Below are 21,870 nucleotides of genomic sequence, written 5' to 3' on the forward strand. Positions count from 1 at the left end.
TCTGCCTTTGCTAAAACCAGCTTGAACACCTGGAAGTTCACGGTTCACGTAGTGCTGAAGCCTGGCTTGGAGAATTTTGACCATTACTTCACTAGCGTGTGAGATGAGTGCAATCATGCAGTAGTTTGAACATTCTTTGGAGTTGCCTTTCTTTGGGACTGGAATGAAAACTGACCTTTTCCAGTCCTGTGGCCACTGCTGCGTTTTCCAAATTTGCTGGCATATTGAGTGCAGCGCTTTCACAGCATCATCTTTCAGGATTTGAAATAGCTCAACTGCAATTCCATCACGTCCACTAGCTTTCTTCCTAGTGATGCTTTCTAAGGCCCACTTGATTTCACATGCCAGGATATCTGGCTCTAGGTGAGTGATCACACCGTCGTGATTATCTTGGTCGTGAAGATCTTTTTTGTACAGTTCTTCTGTGTATTCTTGCCATCTCTTCTTAGTACCTTCTGCTTCTGTTAGGTCCATACCATTTCTGTCCTTTATCGAGCCCGTCTTTGCATGAGATGTTCCCTTAGTATCTCTAATTTTCTTGAAGCGATCTCTAGTCTTTCCCATTCTGCTGTTTTCCTCTATTTCTTTGCATTGATCACTGAGGAAGGCTTTCTTATCTCTTCTTGCTATTCTTTGGAACTCTGCATTCAGATGCTTATATCTTTTCTTTTCTCCTTTGCTTCGAAAGTTTAAATCTAGTGTTAGAAAGTTTAAATGAGTCAATCTTCACAGAAGAAATGAATAAAGTTATTACAAGAAATACACCCAAGAAGAACCTTGCTCAGATGTATTTATTGGTGAATTCTAGTAAACCATCAATGATCAAATAGTACCAAAGCTTTGTGACTTGTTTAAGAACATTTGAAAGCAAGGAAATGTCCCTAATTTCTTTTTGGAAGCCAGTAGGATACTAACACATAAACATAGATACCAAAACTCTGAACAGAATATTAGCAAACATCCAACAATACATTTAGAAAGTAGTACAGAGACATTACTTTGCCAACAAAGGTTCGTCTAGTCAAGGCTATGGCTTTTCCTGTGGTCATGTATGGATGTGAGAGTTGGACTGTGAAGAAGGCTGAGCGCCGAAGACTTGATGCTTTTGAACTGTGGTGTTGGAGAAGACTCTTGAGAGTCCCTTGGACTGCAAGGAGATCCCACCCGTCCATTCTGAAGGAGATCAGCCCTGGGATTTCTTTGGAAGGAATGATGCTAAAGCTGAAACTCCAGTACTTTGGCCACCTCATGTGAAGAGTTGACTCGTTGGAAAAGACTCTGATGCTGGGAGGGATTGGGGGCAGGAGGAGAAGGGGACGACAGAGGATGAGACGGCTGGATGGCATCACTGACTCGATGGACGTGAGTCTCGGTGAACTCCGGGAGTTGGTGACGGACAGGGAGGCCTGGCGTGCTGCGATTCATGGGGTCGCAAAGAGTCGGACACGACTCAGCGACTGATCTGATCTGATCTGATCTGATACTGTGATAAAGTGGGACTTATTCCATTAATACAAGGCTGGCTCTATATTAGGAATTTCATTCATATCCTTCACCACGGTAACATATTTAAAGACAAAGACCCCGATGTTGGGGAAGATTGAAGTCAAAAGGAGTAGGGAGCAGCAGAGAATGAGATGGTTAGACAGCATCACTGACTCAATACACATGAATCTGAGCAAACTCTGGGAGATAGGGGAGGACAGAGGAGCCTGGGTTGCAAAGAGTCAGACACGACATAGCAACTGAACAATAATCTTAGGACTATCATCATAGATGCCAAACCAATCTTTGGGAAACTTCAATAGGCATTCATGTTAAAAAAGAGAAAACTGAAGAAACAGGAATCAGGGATGCATTATTAACATGATAAAAGCTATATAAGTAGCTCCTCGTGCAAATACTTTATTTAGTGGGGGAGTACCAGAGGTTTTCCAATAAGGTCAAGAATAACAAAAGTATGCCCACTATATCACTCCTGTTCAGTGTTCAACAGCAAGCACTAGTCAGTTGACTAGAGAAACCAATAAGAGTTTTAAGAATGGATAAGAAGATGTAAAGCCACCTCTATGTCCAGGTGATATCATCGCACACCTGAAGACTCTTATAGAAACCATGACAAATTAACTAAAACAAAGAGAATTCAGCAAGGTAGTAGGATATAAAGTTACATACAAATATTATTAGTCTTTGTTTTGCATACACACACGTGCACGCACACACACACACACACACACACACACACACAGCTGGAGGACATGTTAGGAGAGAAAATCCCATATACAATGGCAATAACAAAGACTAAGTGTATAGAAATAAACTTAATGAGAGCATCTATACAAAGACAATTTGTAAACACTCTCGAACAACATAGAAGGAAACTTGAATAAGTAGGAAGATTTTCAAAGACCTTAGACAGAATAACTCAGCACTAAAAAGATATTGATTCCCTCTAAAGTTACGTATACGTTGAATATAATCTCAAAAATATCGGCGAACGTTTTTATGGAGTTAGACCAATGGATGATTTAGTTCATATTTTTTTAAAAAACATGCAAGAATAGCCAGGATACAAGTAAAAAAGGAAAACCTATGAGTGAATAGGGAGAAGGCAATGGCACCGCACTCCAGTACTGTTGCCCGGAAAATCCCGTGGATGGAGGAGCCTGGTAGGCTGCAGTCCATGGGGTCGCTAAGAGTCAGACACGACTGAGCAACTTCACTTTCACTTTCCACTTTCATGCATTGGAGAAGGAAATGGCAACCCTCTCCAGTGTTCTTGCCTGGAGAATCCCATGGACGGAGAAGCCTGGTAGGCTGCAGTCCATGGGGTCGCACGGAGTCGGACACGACTGAAGCGACGCAGCAGCAGCAGCAGCAGCATGAGTGAACAGTAATCATATCAGACATAAAAGCACACTATAAAGCTCTTAATGTATACCACTTGGGTACCAGTACAGGAATAGACTAATAGGCCAGTGGCATAGAATAAAAAACTCAGAATAACACCAATTATAGCTGGGGATTTTAGTGTATGAGCCAAAGGCATGTAAAATCACTGAGGCAAAGATGAACATTCAACAAATGAGGCTGGAACAATTGAGACATTAAAAAAAAATCAGTGCAGATCCATGACATACCATCCACAAAAATAAACTGTAAATGGGTTTAGGAATCTAAACAAAAAAATGAAGCCATAACAAAATCTTGAAGAAAATATGGCAGAATTTCTCTTCACTATCAGCGTTGGGAAAGGCTTTCTAACTGTGACTGAAATTTCCAGAGGTGATTAAAGAAAAGAACATTCTATGTGACTAAAAAGATTTTTTTAACGTACGGCAAGTTGCGAAGAGCTGACTCATTGGAAAAGACTCTGATGCTGGGAGGGATTGGGGGCAGGAGGAGAAGCGGACGACAGAGGATGAGACGGCTGGATGGCATCTCTGACTCGATGGACGTGAGTCTCAGTGAACTCCGGGAGTCGGTGATGGACAGGGAGGCCTGGCGTGGTGCGATTCATGGGGTCGCAAAGAGTTGGACACGACTGAGCGACTGAACTGAACTGAAGTGAAAGTGAAAGTGGCTCAGCCATAACACAACATAACTACAGATGCATTTAACATTTGGGCCAACAATCCTATTGCTGGAAATGAAACTTGAAGAGACATTACCACCAACACAAAAATACGTGTACACTGGGTTATTCACTGCAGCATTGTTTGTATTAATCATTACGAAATGTTGAAAACAACTGAAACGCCCCTATGCTGCTGCTGCTGCTGCTGCTGCTGCTAAGTCGCTTCAGTCGTGTCCAACTCTGTGCGACCCCAAAGACGGCAGCCCACCAGGGTCCCCCGTCCCTGGGATTCTCCAGGCAAGAACACTGGAGTGGGTTGCCATTTCCTTCTACAAGGCATGAAAGGGAAAAGTGAAAGTGAAGTCGCTCAGTCGTGTCCGACTCCTAGCGACCCCATGGACCGCAGCCCACCAGGCTCCTCGGTCCATGGGATTTGCCAGACAAGAGTACTGGAGTGGGTTGCCATTGCCTTCTCCGGAAATGCCCCTATCGAAGCCAGTGTAATCTAATGTAGCTAGCTATAAAGAAGAATGAAGGAGTACAGAATAAGGAGTTTTTTTTTTTTTTTTTGATGAAATGCTGTTTACTGAAAAAGGAAAAGTGCAAAGGAGCTTTAGAAAATGCCATCTTTCATTTAATAGACAATGGAACATAAGAAAACCCGTATGTATCTATTCATTTGTGTAGAGTAAATCCAGGAAAGGTTCAACCAGATAACCAGATTGGTTATCTACAGGGGGATTGTGGAAAAGAAATGGGGAATGCGAAGCGGGTGGAAGACATGGGGAAAGAATCATACGCCTACAGTATGTGTGTTTGTGCAGCCCTGAGTCTGAATCACAGTAGTGTTTCACATACCCCAGGATTAAGTGAAAAATTAAAATGAACTAGGATATGGGGGGAGAGGGCAAACTCAAATTCGAAACACCAACAAATTAACCTAAATATATTACAAATAAATGTCTTAACCACAAGAGAAGGAGTGAGGAAGAAAACAGCTAAGCTAAGCAACTTGGGGAAACAGTACTTTGATTGCATCCTTGGAGGCTTAAGATATAAAGAAGTGGACACACACACAAGTCATCAGATCTGCTTCTAACAGGTGCGTGTTTTGTGCTCAGTCATTAAGTTGTACCTGACTTTTTGCGATCCCGGTCTCTGTAGCACACCAGGTCTCCCCATCCTTCACTATCTCCTAGAGTTTGCTCAAATTCATGTCCATTAGGTCGGTCATACTATCTAACCATTTGGTAGCATTTCTGTAACCACATCATGTATAATCAATCAGGTGTGAACAAATAAGTAAATACTGAAGATAAGGAGAGCCAGGTGAGACAAAGAAGTTACAAATCAGACTAGAGTGGATTGTTGCTGTATCGCATAAACCATCACAATATTGTAAACTCATTATCCTCCAATTAAAATTAATTAATTAATTAAAAAAAGAAGTACCAGTGTGAGCTCCTGGCTTTCACTATCTACAGAAATATCTAGAGAAATTCCAATGTATCTGGGAGCATAAGTATATACAGACGACATATTTCCTTCATTTACCGATGGAAAAGGAAGACCTAGCTGCAAGGAAACCCCAGTAGCTATGAACATGCAGGGAGATATCAGTTATTAAATGTCATTTTCCAAGGAAAGGAAACATGGGTTTTGGCAGAAGTGTTCTGATTTCAGGGTCATGGTGGGGAAAGAAAAGCACAAGATGAACAGGAATACCTTATAATGCCGGCAAGGAAGTACACAGGAAAGAACCACGTCATGCTCAAAGAACACAAACCCCACAAGGAGTTCCTAATCACCAAAGCTGGAAAAATGCAAGAAACTAAATAATGATATAATTTGATTATAAGTCACAATATAACGAAGTTATTCACATCTCAATATTGACATAAAGAATTTGATTACTTATTTGATTTGATGATTAGAAATGCATTCTATAAAATTTTATATTTGGCAAAACTAATACAGTTATGTAAAGTTTAAAAATAAAATAAAATAAAAAAAAAGAAAGAAAATTTATAAAAATATGAGGGAGAAAAGACAGCTCTACAGATTTCCAATGAACAAATATGGTAGGAATAAGGAAATAGAAAGTCACCTTTTAGTCATATTTGTTGTAGGCCAAACCAACAGATGAATTTTAAAAGCAGTGAATAAAAGCCTGAGAAGAATCCTATCCCTCTTTTTGGCTCCGAGCAAGCATTCCCCTAGCCCAAAAGCAGCCTTATCATAGGAACCAGCCACAGTGTCTGCTTGCCCCTGTCAGGTTTTGGTTCCCCACCAGTCCACAGAAGTATTCAAACAAGCTAATCACATCCTTCCTTGAGAACCAAGGGCCACCACCATCTCTTGTTACCACAGATAACCTCCCACGGCCCTGCTTGTGCATTCTCTTCCAGAGCATGACTCCCCTGAGGCTCGACCTAGCCAGTAGTATCCTCTTCCCTCAGGCAGTGAGTGAACATTACTGAGAAGCTGCTGTGGGTAGCACCTGTCCAGTGTCAGGTGTGTATGTTCAGCAGCCACCCCCAGACCCCTGTGGTAGAAATCACTCCGTCACCATTAGAATGAAGGAGAGGCAATAAAACAGGTATTATTGCCAAAAATGTGTAACTTTCATCTAATCCTAAGAAAACACCAGACAAACCCAAACTGACAGACATTGTATAAAATACCTGAGCAGTATCTCCAAAACCGTCACCGTTGGGAAAGACCCAGAAAGCTTGAGGAATTCTCAGCGTGGAGGAGACTAACGAGAAATGATGGCCAAATGTGGTATCCGGAATAGGATGCTGGGACAGAAAAAGGAGATTACCGGGATAAATGACAGAATTCAAATAAAGTATGTAAATTAGTTAATAGTACTGCATCGATATTAATTTTCAATTTTCATAATTTTTATATGCCTATGTAAGATGTTAACATTAGGGAAATCTGGATGAAGTTTTTCTATACTGTTTTTGGCAAACTTTTTTTAGGTCTAAAGGTACTTCAAAAAAACCTTTTTTTTAAAGATTCACTCACTGCTAAAAGGAAACATAATGATATCTGTGTGATAAATTGCTTCAGTATTGTCCGACTCTTTGCCACCCTACGGACTGTAAGCTACCAGGTTTTCGATAGCCGCTAGGTTTAAGGAATAGATGGAATGTGGTTTAAGTGCCTTTAAGGAGCATAGAAGGCTCTCACAACCTTATGTTTTTCACTCCTCATCCTTCTGCTAACTCCTCTTTCATATTATTCTTTTTCTTGTCTTTTTCCCCCTCTAATCTTTACCTATTGGACCTAGGTCCCTGATTGTCAAGTGAAATTAAAATATATTTTAACTCTAGAGAAAGAGGCCAACAAAACATAATGACTTGTGTTTGACAAGACTTGAGTGTGTCTGAGTTAGTTCAAAACATGGGAAATTGGTGGCATTCTTATCTTTTGATTTTTTAGATTGTAAATGATAAACCTAGAATGGATTTGAGAGAATCCTAATTACCTAGTGCTGAAAGTGTGTTCTGTCCACTCCCAAAACACTTTGTTGACATAAGAATTATCACTGCTCAAGGTAATGTTTTAGATCTATAATAACAGATGCATAGAAGCATGAGGTCTCTTCTGCACCTTGTGGTAGGCATTTATTTGAGACTTTTGTTTGACTAGTCCAATCTCATAGGAACTCAAATTGCAATTCTCTTATGAAAATCGCCAGTAAATTCAACCAAACATAAATCTGAAGATCTGTCCAAATGTAGTGACTTGATCTAAACTCTTGAAGACAAAAATGAGAAAAATAGTTGGAAGCCACAATATTGTTAAGTTGAGTCATGTATGTTTTTCTAGTGGCCATTTAGGGTCACTGCTAGTAAACGGAGTGGAACAATTATTAATTCATAGTGTCTCTCAAATAAATGACTTAACGAATTGAATAAATTATATATTTCAACATATGTAGCTTTTTAGTTAGAGTGGAAAGGAGATATGGATTGATGATACTAACTTCTGTTGAAAAATTTTTAAATGAGAAGTAAATTTGCAGTAGACCATCTCCTTGGTGAAGTTTTAGGGTTCTTAGATGAGTCTTATATTTTTGGTTATAAGTAGTTCTTTTTGAACAAATTATGGAACCGTGTTGAAAGTGAGAGAGAAAATAGTTTTATTTTATATACCAAGTAATAATCATAACTACTGTGTGTGCTTACTATTATCTCTCTGTAACTAAGTAGTCTGTACAACAATCACTCTGTATCCACAAGAGATTGGTTCCAGGACTCTTCCTCACCTTGTCCCTCAGGATACCAAAATCCATAGTGCACAAGTCCCTTATGTAAAATGGTGTAGTATTTGCATATAACCTACTTATATCTTCCTGTATAATATAAATCATCTCTAGATTACTTATAATACCAAATTCAATATAAATTATATGTAAATAGTTACCAGCATGGAGAAAATTCAAGTTTTGCCATTTGGAATTTTCTGAAATTTAAAAATATATATATATTTTTTATCTGCCATGGGTTGAAACTTCAGGTGCAGAGAACCAACTGTATAATGAACTCAAAAAGTTGTTCCTAAATTCCTATGAGAGTGTGTGATAAAGTTCTTACCAATCTTGACGTAAGTAAAGCAAAAATATCATAGGTTTTAAAAGTAAAGTTAAATTGATGCAACTTAAAGATTGCTGAGTTCTATTTTCTTTTTTGCCTTTTGAGATGTTAAAATATAATTTTTTTTCACAGAATAATTATTTGGATTATGGTAAGGTGGGGTTTTTGTCACAACACCCATATGTGGAAAAATTAAAATTGGTATATTACTGTCACTCATTTTTTGTGTGTGAAATTTTATTGGTCTGTGGAGTCCCAAGATTTTGAAACAATGTTTTAAGAATGGTTCAGCTTTAGAACCATATACTAGTACTTATGGTGTTATCTGTAAGGAGACTGTCATTTTATGTCTCTTCCTCTCTCATCAGAGGTAGAAAAAGGATTTAGGAACCACTTTCTAAAGTTCATCATATAGTTGGCTCTCTGCACCTGAAGTTTCAACCAATGGCAGATAAAAAATATTTTTTTTTATCTGTAGATAAAACAGTAAGTATAAAAAGTAAATTCTAGCTAAAAGTTTATTTTATAAACCACAACTTATTCACTTTTTCTTTGCTATATTTCATTTATTGTTTTGACAGTTTAGGCAAAAGTTTTTGAAATAAGTTTTACTTTTTGTGTTTCATAAGGTAACTTCTCCTCATATCTGACTTCTCTGCAAGTTGCTAGAGCTGTTGAACAGCAAAGAGTTCAGAAAACCTCAAATACTGTAATGATCGAGTGAATCTGTTCAAGATCTGTTTGATAAATCTAAATTTGAGGAAGTTATTTGGCTGAGTGGATCTCTGATGAAAAGCAATTCTATTTGTGTGGGTTCCCTGCTTACTGATCTCTATGCCTTTTTCCAGCAAGCCGACCTGAAGTACTTTCTGTCACGGATCTGATAGAGACAGTTAACCAAATTTCTAAGCTTAGCATTGCTCATGAAATCGTGGTAAATCCAGATTTTTACATGGAAGACGGTGTATTACCTCCCAACAGGTATCAACTCTATTTTTTCCATTTCATTCCTCCTGGCATATGTACACAGCACAAATGACTTTGGATCAGGTTTGAAGCACTTTTATTAATACAGTTAATGTTTTAGTATGTCTTAAATGGTACCAACAAACAAAACAGAGGAGTAATCTGTGTAATTATTAGTTTTACAGACTGAAAGCAGAAAAATTTTATCTAAGCAGGGAATAAATTAATGAAATTATTGTCAGAACTTTCATTTTGGTACCTCATTTAACAGTGAAACACAGTGAATTCCACATCTTCTTAGACAGCTTTGGAGAAAGTAGCTACTAGCAGTTATTCTCTTAACTATCTATAGATTGATCAAGTACAAATGAAATTATTTCTTTTCTAATAGTGATATTGCCAACTCTTCATGGGATAAGAGCTTTCAGGGAATATTTCTGCTTCATAATCGGCTTAACAAAAATTCTGTGAACCAAGATCAAAACCCATTAATAAACACTGCCCCTCTAAAATCACACTTTATCCTGGTTCTTATTAATTGTATTGATATTGCAATACATACATGAATCATTCAGGGAGTATGATTTGAATACTTCTGCTGCTGCTAAGTCGCTTCAGTCGTGTCCGACTCTGTGCGACCCGATAGACGGCACCCCTCCAGGCTCCTCCGTCCCTGGGATTCTCCAGGCAAGAACACTGGAGTGGGTTGCCATTTCCTTCTCCATAAATACTTGTAGTAGTTTGTTAATAGTTAAATGAGTAAATTTCTTTGTTTGACTCAATATTTCATATAACATTCTAATTTCCCAGCTTTAGAAGTGGCTTCTATTTTGCCACTTCAGGTATTCCATCACTTAAGCACCTTGCTCTGTCAGTGTCTCTTGCTCTTTACACTTCTTACTTTTTTCCCTTAGTTTGCCAACACTGCCTTCACTGTCCCTGGAGCCTCAGTTAGATTTATTTTTTTGCTGGCAGGAGTGCGGAGAAAGGGAAACAAGGAGAGTGAAGATCTGTTAAAGTGGCTGAGGGATTGTGGTGGTGATGAGGGGTGGGGAAATGAAGCAGAGGGAATAATACTCTTGAACTGGCCAGTTTGTTCCGTTTTTCCTGTAAGGTGGCTCTAGTAGCATTTAGTTGACTTTAATTTCACTTCAATTTTATTAGGTTGTATTTTGACAGCTGTCATATCAGCATGCATTTAAAAAAAACTTATCAACATTGCTGAATTTTTGTGTAGCAATTTTAATATTGAAGATGGGAGGAAAAAAGCAACATTTTGGCATATTATGGTTTATTTTTTCAAGAAAGGTAGAAAAGTTCCATTTTTAAAACAAATTGTGACAGATGATGAAAAGTGGATACTGTACAATAATGTGGATTAGAAGAAATCATGGGGCAATTGAAATGAACTACCACCAACCACACCAAAGGCTGGTCTGCATCCAAAGAAGGTGATGTTGTATATATGGTGGGATTGGAAAGGAGTCCTCTATTATGAGCTCCTTCCAGAAAACCAAACAATTAATCACAAGTACTGCTCCCAATTAGACCAATTGAAAGCAACACTTAACAAAAAGCATCCAAAATTAGTCAACAGAAAACACATCGTCTTCCATCTGAATAGTGCAAGACTGCATGTTTCTTTGATGACCAGGCAAGAACTGTTACAATTTGACTAGAAAGTTCTGATGCATCTGTGTATTCGCCAGACATTGCACCTTCAGATGTCCACGTATTTCAGTCTTTACAAAATTCTTTGAATGGAAAAAGTTTCAATGCCCTGAAAGACTTAAAAGGAACCTGGATTAGTTCTTTGCTCAAAAAGATAAAAAATTTGGGGAAGATTAAATTATAAAATTGTCTGGAAAATGGAAGAGGTAGTGGAACAAAATGGAGAATACGTTGTTCAATAAAGTTGTTGATGAAAATGAGAAATGTGTATTTTTATTTAAAAACCAAAGGAACTTTTTGGCCAACTCACTGTTTAGAAATAAATCTTCATTGTTTTGTTATTAACAGCCTTATTCTAGTGTAGTAATGCAAGTATACCAGAGAAGTTACTGAAATACAATTGAGGGTTATCTATTATCTATAGGTAATCAATGACTGCTTTTATCTTTGGACTTATAAAGTGATACTGATTAGAGTTATGGATTCCTAAGAGAAATCTCATTGTCAGATATTTATTCTACAAACATTTATTGAGCATGTCCTAGGTGGAAGGCTGAATGTTAAATGTTGGAGACATATAGATGAGTATGATGCTGGCTTTGCCATTACGAAGCTTCTGTAGGTGAGATAGTCAAATAGTATATAGTTCCTGTGCAGTGATAAGTTCTCTCACATCGAGTATATGGAGTTCCTTATTCCTGCTTAGCTGCCGAAGAGGGTTTGGGAAACCTTCCTGATGAGGTAATGTTGAGTTGAGTTTTTAGATATGAATAGGTGCTTTTCAGGTGGTCTAGGGTTCATAAAATTGTATAGGAGACAGGGACCAAAACCACCCCAAAGAAAAAAATGCAAGATGGCAAAATGGTTGTCTGGGGAGACTTTACAAATGCTGAAGAAAGAAGAGAAAGCCAAGGGAGAAAGGGAAAGATATACCCAACTGAATGCAGAGTTCCAGAGAATAGCAAGAAGAGACAAGAAGGTCTTCTTAAGTGAATAATGCAAAGAAATAGAGGAAAACAATAGAATGGGAAAGACTAGCGATCTCTTAAAGAAAATTGAAGGTATCAAGGGAACATTTCATGTAAGGATGGCCACAATAAAGGACAGGAACAGTAGAGATCTAACAGAAGCAAAAGACATTAAGAAGAGGTGGCAAGAATGCACAGAAAAACTATGCAAAAAAAAGTCTTATTATCTGGAAAACCACAATGATGTGGTCACTCAATTAGAGCCAGATATCCTGGAGTGTGAATTCAAGTGGGCCTTAGGAAGCATTAGTATGAACAAAGCTAGTGGAGGTGATGGAATTCCAGCTGAGCTATTTCAGATCCTAAAAGATGATGCTATTAAAGTGCTGCAGTCAATATGCCAGCAAATTTGGAAAACTCAGCAGTGGCTACAGGTCTGGAAAAGGTCAGTTTTCATTCCGATCTCAAAGAAGGGCAATGGCAAAGAATGTTCCAACTACCAAACAGCTGCACTCATTTCACATGATCAGAAGGTTAGAACTGGACCTTTGTGAGTCAAAGTTAGAACTGGACATGAAACAACTGACTAGTTCCAAATTGGGAGAGCAGTATGTCAAGGCTGTATATTTTCACCTTGTTTATTTAACTTTTATGTAGAACACATCATGAGATATGCTGTGCTGGATGAGTCACAACCTGGAATCAAGATTGCTGGGAGAAATATCAACAACCTCCAATATACAGATGACACCACTCTAAAGACAGAAAGGGAAGAGGAACTAAAGAACCTCTTGATGAAGGTGAAAGAGGAGAGTGAAAAAGCTGGCTTGAAACTGAACATTTGAAAAACTAAGATCATGGCATCCAGTCCCATCACTTCATGGTAAATAGAAGGGAAAAAAGCGGAAGCAGTGACACATTTAATTTTCTAGGGTTCCAAAATCACTGCAGACTGTGACTGAAGCCATGAAAGTAAAAGATGCTTGCCCTTGGAAGGAAAGCTATGACAAACCTAGACAGCATATTAAAAAGCAGAGACATCACTCTGCCAACCAAGGTCCATACAGTCAAAATCATGGTTTTTCCAGTAGTCATGTACGGATGTGAGAAGTGGAACACAGAGAAGGCTGAGTGCCAAGGAATTGATGCTTTCGAATTGTGGTTCTGGAGAACGCTCTTGAGAGTCCCTTGGACTGGCAGGAGATCAAATCTGTCAATCCTAATGGAAATCAACCCTGAATATTCATTGGAAGGGCTGATGCTCCAGTAACTTGGCCACCTGATATGAAGAGCCTACTCATTGGAGAAGACACTGATGCTGGAAAAGATTGAAGGCAAAAAAAAGAAGGGGGCAGCAGAGGATGAGATGTTTAGATAATACCACTGACTCAATGAACAAACTCCAGGAGATAGAGAATGTCAGAGAAGCCTTGCATGCTGTAGTCCATGGGGTCACAAAAAAAGATGAGGACACTACTTAGCAACTAAACAACTTTGGTGTTCCTCTGGTGGCTCAGCAGTAAAGAATCCACCTGCCAATCCAGGAGACCCAGGTTCAATCCCTGGGTCAAGAGGACCCCCTGAAGGAGGAAATGGCAACCCACTCCAGTAGTCTTGCCTGGGAAATCCCAGGGATAGAAGGGTCTGGAGGGCTATAGTCCATGGGGTCACAAAGAACTCGGACACAGCTTAACTACTAAACAACAATGACAACAAGAAAATCTTCCTGGTGATAGGGAGGTTCTGCTGCTAAGTCTCTTCAGTCGTGTCCAACTCTGTGTGACCCCATAGAGGGCAGCCCACCAGGCTCCCCCGTCCCTGGGATTCTCCAGGCAAGAACACAGGAGTGGGTTGCCATCGCCTTCTCCCAGGTGGCTGAGGGAAATGATCATGTCATTATGATCAGATTTTTTTTCTTAGAAATATCATTGGTCTAAGCAAGAATATGTGGCATTGTTGCAGTAAGACTTTGATTGGGGGCCAGAATACCTTTACTGCTGCTGCTGCTAAGTTGCTTCAGTTGTGTCCAAATCTGTGCGACTCCATAGATGGCAGCCCACCAGGCTCTCCCGTCCCTGGGATTCTCCAGGCAAGAACACTGGAGTGGGTTGCCATTTCCTTCTCCAGTGCATGAAAACGAAAAGTGAAAGTGAAGCCACTCAGTCGTGTCTGACTCTTAGCGACCCCATGGACTGCAGCCTTCCAGGCTCCTGCATCCATGGGATTTTCCAGGCAAGAGTACTGGAGTGGGTTGCCATTGCCTTCTCCTTACTAGACTATTGCAATAGTCCAGGTAGGAAATGATGGCAGGAGGAGATGGATTCCAGACATATTTAGGAATCAAAATCTCTGTAATTTGGGGACCAAGTGCATTAAAAGGATGAAAAGAAGTAATTGTTATGCATTAGATAAATAACAGTTGGTGACATCTCACAAATGGGATTGGTGTGTTGGGGAAGGAACTTTGACTTTTTTCATTTACCTCTGTATTGCTTGTAAAATTTTCAACAAAAGCATGCATTACTATTCTAGTTTTAATGGGAAAAATGTAAACTTTATGATTTGTTTGAAAAGACACAGGTTTGAGAAGGGAAGATAATGAGTGGGAGGTGCACATAAGATTTTCAAGTGTTATCAAGAAGGAAAATCCTTTTTTGGATTTTAAGGCTGAAGGGAAAAGATCATCTAGTTCAAAGGTATAAGTCTACAGGTATTAAAACCAAGGCATACATTTAAGTCAGATGAAGAACCAAGGCTAGAACTCAGGGCCTCAAATGCAACTTCTTGGTTCTTCTTACTAGAAGGAGAGCTTTTCTGGAACCATGAGGAATCCTTCTGAGAGAAATTGATCAGTGCCTTTGCATCTGAGACTAAACTCAGTGTATTCAACTTTGCTAAAGTCTAAACATAGCTCCTTCCCTATCAACATAATGGTCTTTCATGATCTTAAATGATGTTTGGGATTTAGGAGATTAGGATCCTTTATCAACTCTCTGGGTAAAGAGCAAGTTGCTCATTTAACCGTCTTATAGTCTGGAACGCAGGATGATGGAGACAATGTACAAGGCTTTTGGGGACCATCTGAAAGTCCAGCTATCAAGTACTCCAGCTGACTTCACTTCTGCACTTGAACTCCTAAAAGAAATTAAGGAGGTGAGGAACCAACTTCCCATTTGTGGATATTAAATCTTAGTTGTGGCATGGGGTATCTTTCATTGTGGTGCATGGGCTTCTCTCTAGTTGTGATGCACAGACTCAGCACTTGCATCTTGTGGGCTTAGTTGCCCTGCAGCATGTGGGATCTTTGTTTCTCTGAGCAGGGATCAAACCCATGTCCCCTGTATTGCAAGGCGAATTCTTAAATACTGGACCACAGGAAAGTCCTCTTTTTTTTTTTTTTTTAATCCCAGACCTTTTAATTGTTGATAAATAGGAATTATTTTGGGGCTTCCCAAGTGATGCTAGTGGTAAAGAGCCCACCTGCCAATGCAGGAGACGTAAGAGTCTCGAGTTTGATCCCTGGGTGGGGAATATGCCCTGGAGGAGGGCATGGCAACCCACTCCAGTATTCTTGCCTGGAGAATCCCATGGACAGAGGAGGCTGGTGGGCTACAGTTCATAGGGTAGCAAAGAGTCGGACATGACTTAGCATGCATGCATGCACAAGTTTCATTTCTACATATGTTCCACTACTTGAACAGATAATATGGAGAAACTTCCATTTTATTTGTATGAGATGAAGCTTGAAAGTTGAGATCTTGCTGTAACAACACAGCATGTCATTCAATTAAACAGATTTTTGCCTAACTCCCATTATGTTTTCTGTGTTTCAGAAGCACGTAGATACATAAGAGAGCCTTTGCCAACAAGAAACTTATACTTTAGAGTGAAAAGATTATTTCGAGTGACACTTAAAGGTTTCTCTGCCTATTTCATCTTTTCCCTTTGTGGTCAAACAATCTAATGATGTCCTTATCCTTTATTAAGACTATCTCACCCCCACAAGGCTATATTTAAAATGGATAACCAAGGACCTGCTGTAGCACATGGAATTCTGCTCAATATTATGTGGCTACCTGAATGTGAGGGGAGTTAGGGGAAGAATGGATGCATGTATATGTATGGCTGAGTCCCTTCACTGTTCTCCTGAAACTATCACATTGGTAATTGGCTACCCGAATACAAACTAAAAAGTTTTATAAAAAGAATATCCCATTACCTTGTGATGGTATGTGTTTTATATTTTTTATATCCTGCAATTGTTTTTGTCACAGGTATTTTTCTTCCTATCTTTATCTCATTCTGCCAAGAAAATAGTACAGCACTACTATTACTACTAATCCCAATGAAGCCTTAAATTATAACTGGCTCCTAAACAGAGAGAAATAATATTCTGTATATGCAGTTGGGAAACCTAGTTTCTGGAGGCCCAATAGACATAGGCTGGCATGCCTTTGCCTTAAGGAGATTGTTCATCAAAGAGTGTTTGGAGTTCTAAATAATTTGGCTCCATTGATTTTCTTTTCTGGGCAGATATTGCTATCACTGCTATTACCACGCCAGAACAGCCTAAGAGATGAGATTGAAGAAGCTCTGGACATAGATCTCCTCAAGCAGGAAGCAGAGCATGGGGCCCTGGATGTCCCTCATCTCCCCAACTACATTCTTAATTTGATGACCCTGCTGTGTGCACCAGTCCGAGATGAAGCAGTGCGAAAACTAGAGAGCATAACAGATCCTGTACAGTTACTGAGGTGAGAAACTAGATGTACTGTTCCTGAACACTAGATGTAGTATCCTGTCTTAGACACTGTACCAGAAAACTGTGGGCCAGATACTGGGTTATAGCCCCTGGCTTGCCTAGCTCTTCTATACTGAAGAACGAACTAATATCTCTGCTGTTCCTCTGTGGTTTATTGGCTTTTATTTTCAAAGGATGGATTCTCAGAACCCTTTTGATGATCTCCAGATCATTCGGACACTTTCTGAGAAATGATGCTGTTAAGACACTGGCTTCCCAGGTGACACTAGTGGTAAAGAATCCCGCTGCCAGTGTAGGAGATGCAAGAGAAGAGGGTTCGATGCCTGGGTCGGGATGATCCTGTGGAGAAGGAAATGGCAACCCACTCCAATATTCTTGTCTAGACACTAGAGTACAGTAACTGTTTCTTTGGGATATTTCAAACAGCACTTTCGCAGATAATTTCTTATGTATCCTAACTCAAACCCTGTGGGGGAACAAGAATGAGAATGATCCCTGTTTCACAGATAGAAGAACCAAGAACCAGAGGTAAAGTAATAAGCCAAATGAGTTAGAAATTCAACCACCATCATCCCGACTACCCACAGGGAGTTAGAATTTTAATCGTTTTTCTGAGGTGGAGTACCTACAGTGGAAAGAACTCTAGGCTGGTAACTAAAAGATCAGAAGATGTATCTGTTCCTAGCTCTGATAACAACTCACTCTGTGGCCTTGGGTCCCTGGCTGCAATGTCTGTATTTGCAAATTGAAGTAGGACTGTGGTTTTTAAGGCCATTTTTTACTCTATGATACTGTGATTTTAGGACTCTTGGCTTCAGTTCCACCTCACTCCACTAGATTACCTTTCAGAGTGTAAGCATTTGATTTTTCCTCCATTGACAGGGGCATCTTCCATGTTCTGGGCCTGATGAAAATGGACATGGTGAACTATACTATACAGAGCCTCCGACCCTACCTGAAGGAACACTCTATCCAGTATGAACGAACTAAATTCCAGGAACTCCTCAACAAGCAACCCAGTATGTTCAAAATTTAAGGACAGGAGAGGGGGAGATTTGACTTTGGGTCTTATTTCTTATAGTGATAGGGTACTTTCTGGGTTTTTTTGTTGTTGTTGTTGTTTTTTTTAATAGATAGCTTCTCCCTATTGGACGGGCGAAGGCATGGGGTAGGAAGAAGGAACATTGCTCTACGAGAAAAGATGTACAAAATCACTTATTTATTGAGGAAGAATATATCCTCAAACCTTACTTTTCAAGCCTTGGTGTTAGAAGATATTTACATATTCCCTTCTATGTCATAGATCTCCTTGATTGCACCACAAAATGGCTAACCAAAACAGCTCTAGACCTCACTACACCACCTTCAAGTTCTCCTGACTCTCCCAGCTCCTCCAGCATGGCCCATTCATCTTCAAATTGGGCAGTGGACAATCCACAACTTCCCAGTTCCACAATGGTGCTATACCAGGGTTACCTGAACCTTCTTCTCTGGGATCTTGACAGTAAAGAGTTTCCCGAGGTAGGAACATATATAAGAACATTGCCTTTTTGTTTTGTATTTGATACCTTTACTAAAACACTTTTCGGACAGCTTGCTTTTCCCTGTCTCACCAGACTCTGCTAATGGATAAAATCCGGCTGCAAGACATGGAGTCCCAGTTGAAGCAGTTGGGCATTCTGGCCTCAGTCTTGCTAGTGGCCAGAAGTTTCTCTGGTAGTGCTTTATTCAGTTCGACTGAATTTGTGAATAAACTGAAACACATAACCAAGGCCCTGACAGACGAATTTAACTCCAGGTAAACTTCATAGAGGCTTTCCTGGTGACTCAGTGGTAAAGAATCTGCCTGCCAATGCAGGAGACCCAGATTTGAACCTTGGGTCAGGAAGATCCCCTGGAGTAAGAAATGGCAACCCAGTCTAGTGTTTTTGCCTGGAGAATTCCATGGATAGATGAGCCTGGCAGGCTACAGTCCATGGGGTTGCAAAAGAGTCAGACATGACTTAGCGACTATGCAACATGAGCAACAACAAATTTCCTAGATCTTTCTGAGAGTTGAAAATAGTTTATTGGTTTTGGAACTTAGGCAGTTAATGTATTACTGCCTTATTCTTTATCATAAACCACACAAAAGACCTTGGGCATCATCTTCAAAGGTCATTGGTGTCTTTTGATAAATTGTATTAAAGTTTGTGATGGAAACAAAACATATTTCCAAGGAGGTGAGTGTGGAAACTAGTTTGCTATGAATGATTCAGTACTGTGTTTGCTAAAAATGAGTCATTATATACTTAAATAAGTGACACTGGATTTATGTGTGTATATCCAGAAGTTGATCCCTTGGTCAATATGTATCCATAATTTGCTTCATGCAGGGCACCCCAGCTGAAGTAAAAAGAAGAACTGGAAGTTCAGATCTCAATATATTTACAAGTTAACTGGCGAAGTAGGGAAGACAACTATGGAAAATGCTTAAGAAATCTTAAAACAGAATTTGAATAAAGTTTATGGGACTAAAGAATACTGAGTAGATCCAAGAATGGAACTGAACCCTTGTCCAATTTGTTTCATTTAAAGTGGAGAATAGTATGAATTAGTTAATATGTACGAATTAATGTGTGTGAAATAGTTGACATCTTGAGGGTAACAATGAAATGATTTGAAATGCTGGGTCCTCTGTTAGTGGTGGAGAGCTGGAATTCTTTTGTAAGTGGGCCTGGCTTCTGGTGTTGGACTCTCTGAGCTTTGCCCCTATGCCAAGGCCACTCTGCTTTCTGTCCTTCATCATCTAGGCCTGAAGAAGCTATGGTGAGTGTGAGTGAACAAGTGTCTCAGAAAATCCATGAACGCCTCAAAGACATGGGCCTAACTGCCCTGAGTAGTGAAAAGAAAGCCTCTCTTAGAGGCCAACTTCAGAACATCGCCAAGAAAGAGAACCGTGTTCGTAACATCATTGGTAAGAGTCCTCCTGTGGTGGTGGGGCTGGGAAGGGGTGGCAAGGGAAGGGGTAGCAAGAATGTGGAAGGTAACAAGGTGGACTGAAGCTTGGAAGTCAGTTGTGAAGACGTTCAGAAATGGAATGATTGTTGGGAAAGTCCTTTGGCTTTAGTTTCCTTATATATAATGTGCAGAATTGAAATCAATTGAAATAAATTTGTCCAAACAAATTGGACAAACTCTTTCAGTTTGAAGAGTGAACATATGGTTTTAAGGTCAGCTAGGATGTGTAACTTGCAGGTGCTAGTGCTGAGTGATTCCTGGTCATTCTCTAACTATAACCCAAGACCTGTGATGGGAAACCCTTTCTCTAGCCCATGCTTTAAGTTACCATGATGGTCCCTACTTCCCTCTAAGGAACTGATGCTAATTTAGGCTGAAGGATATATTCCCTGCAAGAATGGAAGCAGTGAGCTCGACCACCTTGCTTCTAATTTTTACATCTTGACAAAGTCTGATATGGTTGTATGGACCCAGAGTTGGTACACTGGCTGCAATGTGTGCCCTTAGAATTTCACATACAATGTCTAGGATCCTCTTGTTAGGTCACACATGTCGGGAGCTCACTTAGCACCCCATAACATTATAAACAGCCAGAAACTTACTGGCTCGACATCTTTCAATAATGCATTGCTTTTAGAAGCTTTATAGCATTCCTTCTTCCAAAAGAAAAGAAAAGAAAATCTCATTAACATGTTTTACCTGAATGAGTGAGTAGGTCAGTGAAAATGTGTTAATTTAAACGTTGGCGAACAGGGAGTGCAAGGGCATTGTGAATTTCTTCTGAAATCTCTTTGATCTTTCCCTTTTAACTTTTTTCTTGCACACAGATCAGCGGATCCACTTGTTTCTCAAAGGCTGTTTGGTTCGTGGGATGCAGGAGTCTCTGCTAGACTTCCCTGTTGGCCTTATTCTCATCAAGGGAGAGTTGACAAAACTGGGCTGGAAGTTTTTCAATCTGATGCGTCACAATCAGCAGGTATTTAGCCCCTATTACGATGAAATCCTTAAAGATATCATCCCTCCAGCTCAGGCCCAAGAAACAGAAGTGGAGTCTATCTGATAGTTCCAGACCACAGTCTGGCAACAGGGACCCAGGAGAGAGGGCTAAGTATGTTCCTGGGATGACATCACCTGTGCCCAGCAGAGTAGCCTCTTCCTCACTTCAACCTGGACTCAAGGCTGCAGGATTCCAGCATGTAAATACAAACTGGCCCAGCCCCCTTCATAATAAACTTCTGTGCTGCAAGAAAACCTCAGTTCCTTCTGTGTTGCAACTGAACGCAGGTTTTGTGCCCTTATCCCCTATTATCTGAGAACCAGTGATCCCTCAGTTCTCCTTCACTGGCTGATCATTCTTCAGGATGCTGGCTTGAGCAGGCATCAGGGCGTCGGCTGCTAGCATTGTTTCCTCCAATGGAAAATCATTTCCTTGAGGGCTGTGAAAACTTTCTGTGGAATTTTTTCAAACTATGAGTTCTGGAAGTATAAGGGCTTCTAGAGGTTGGGAAGACGCTGAGTTACAAATCAGGGGAAGACAGAATCCTATTTCCAGTATCACATTCTCCCTATACTTTTAAGGCTGCAGTAATAGTAAGAGCCCTCACATCCTGTTCTGGTGTGGGGCATGAAGCAGTATGAAAACTGGGGAGTGGATCAATATTGTCTGCCAGTGAACATTCAGTTGAGGACCGTTCTCAGCCTCAATGGGCGCTCTCTCTCTCTCTCTTTCTCTCTCTAGTGATCCTGGGAGTCAGTTTTAAACTCTCTCAAACCAACACCAAATGCAAGCACTTAGGCCACAGACACTTGTTTCACGTTCATCTCTGGTTCCAGTCTATAGCTAAATCTATCTTTTATTGTGATATTTCTAGGCTTAGAACACTTCTTTCTTCTTGAGAGAAATAATGAAGGTATTCAAGAGTGGGATAGCCACGGTGTTTCTTCCCACTTGCAGTCTGAGCCTCTAACTGCTAGATTGTGATTGTCAACTCATTTGGCATCACAAATGACAGATGTCCTAGATCCACATAGATCTGGGCTTGTTTTCTTCAATTGCAGAGATTCACCCTATCATTCTCAGGCCACCTACAACAGACCACCAGCAATCTAGGAAATTAGGAGCAACATCAGTTTCGTTTTGGACTTATTTAAAACGGACAGGAGAAAACAAAAATTCACCTGTGGGATATTATAACTGGATGAGGGGTGTCCTCACCATATCAGGGAATGGCAAGAGCTGAGTATAATTTACTTAATCCAAGAATAATAACAGATGGGATCTGAGTTCCATTAGTCCAAGGGTAATTTTTCTAGAAGATG

General features: G+C 40.0%; 1 protein-coding gene across 1 annotated transcript; it reads left to right on the forward strand.

The window, feature by feature from the left end:
• The first annotated feature begins 8,979 nt into the window (after positions 1-8,979).
• On the forward strand, positions 8,980-20,802 carry LOC129638638 (T-complex protein 11 X-linked protein 2-like). Its single transcript, XM_055563210.1, has 8 exons — positions 8,980-9,165; positions 14,822-14,942; positions 16,323-16,543; positions 17,434-17,570; positions 17,855-18,072; positions 18,168-18,349; positions 19,344-19,507; positions 20,379-20,802. The coding sequence occupies exons 1-8, from the start codon at positions 9,137-9,139 to the stop codon at positions 20,609-20,611; spliced, it is 1,305 nt and encodes a 434-aa protein (XP_055419185.1). The 5' UTR covers positions 8,980-9,136; the 3' UTR covers positions 20,612-20,802.
• The last annotated feature ends 1,068 nt before the right edge of the window (positions 20,803-21,870 follow it).

The sequence above is a fragment of the Bubalus kerabau genome, chromosome X (genome assembly GCF_029407905.1).
Source record: "Bubalus kerabau isolate K-KA32 ecotype Philippines breed swamp buffalo chromosome X, PCC_UOA_SB_1v2, whole genome shotgun sequence".
Classification (NCBI taxonomy): Eukaryota; Metazoa; Chordata; class Mammalia; order Artiodactyla; family Bovidae; genus Bubalus; species Bubalus kerabau.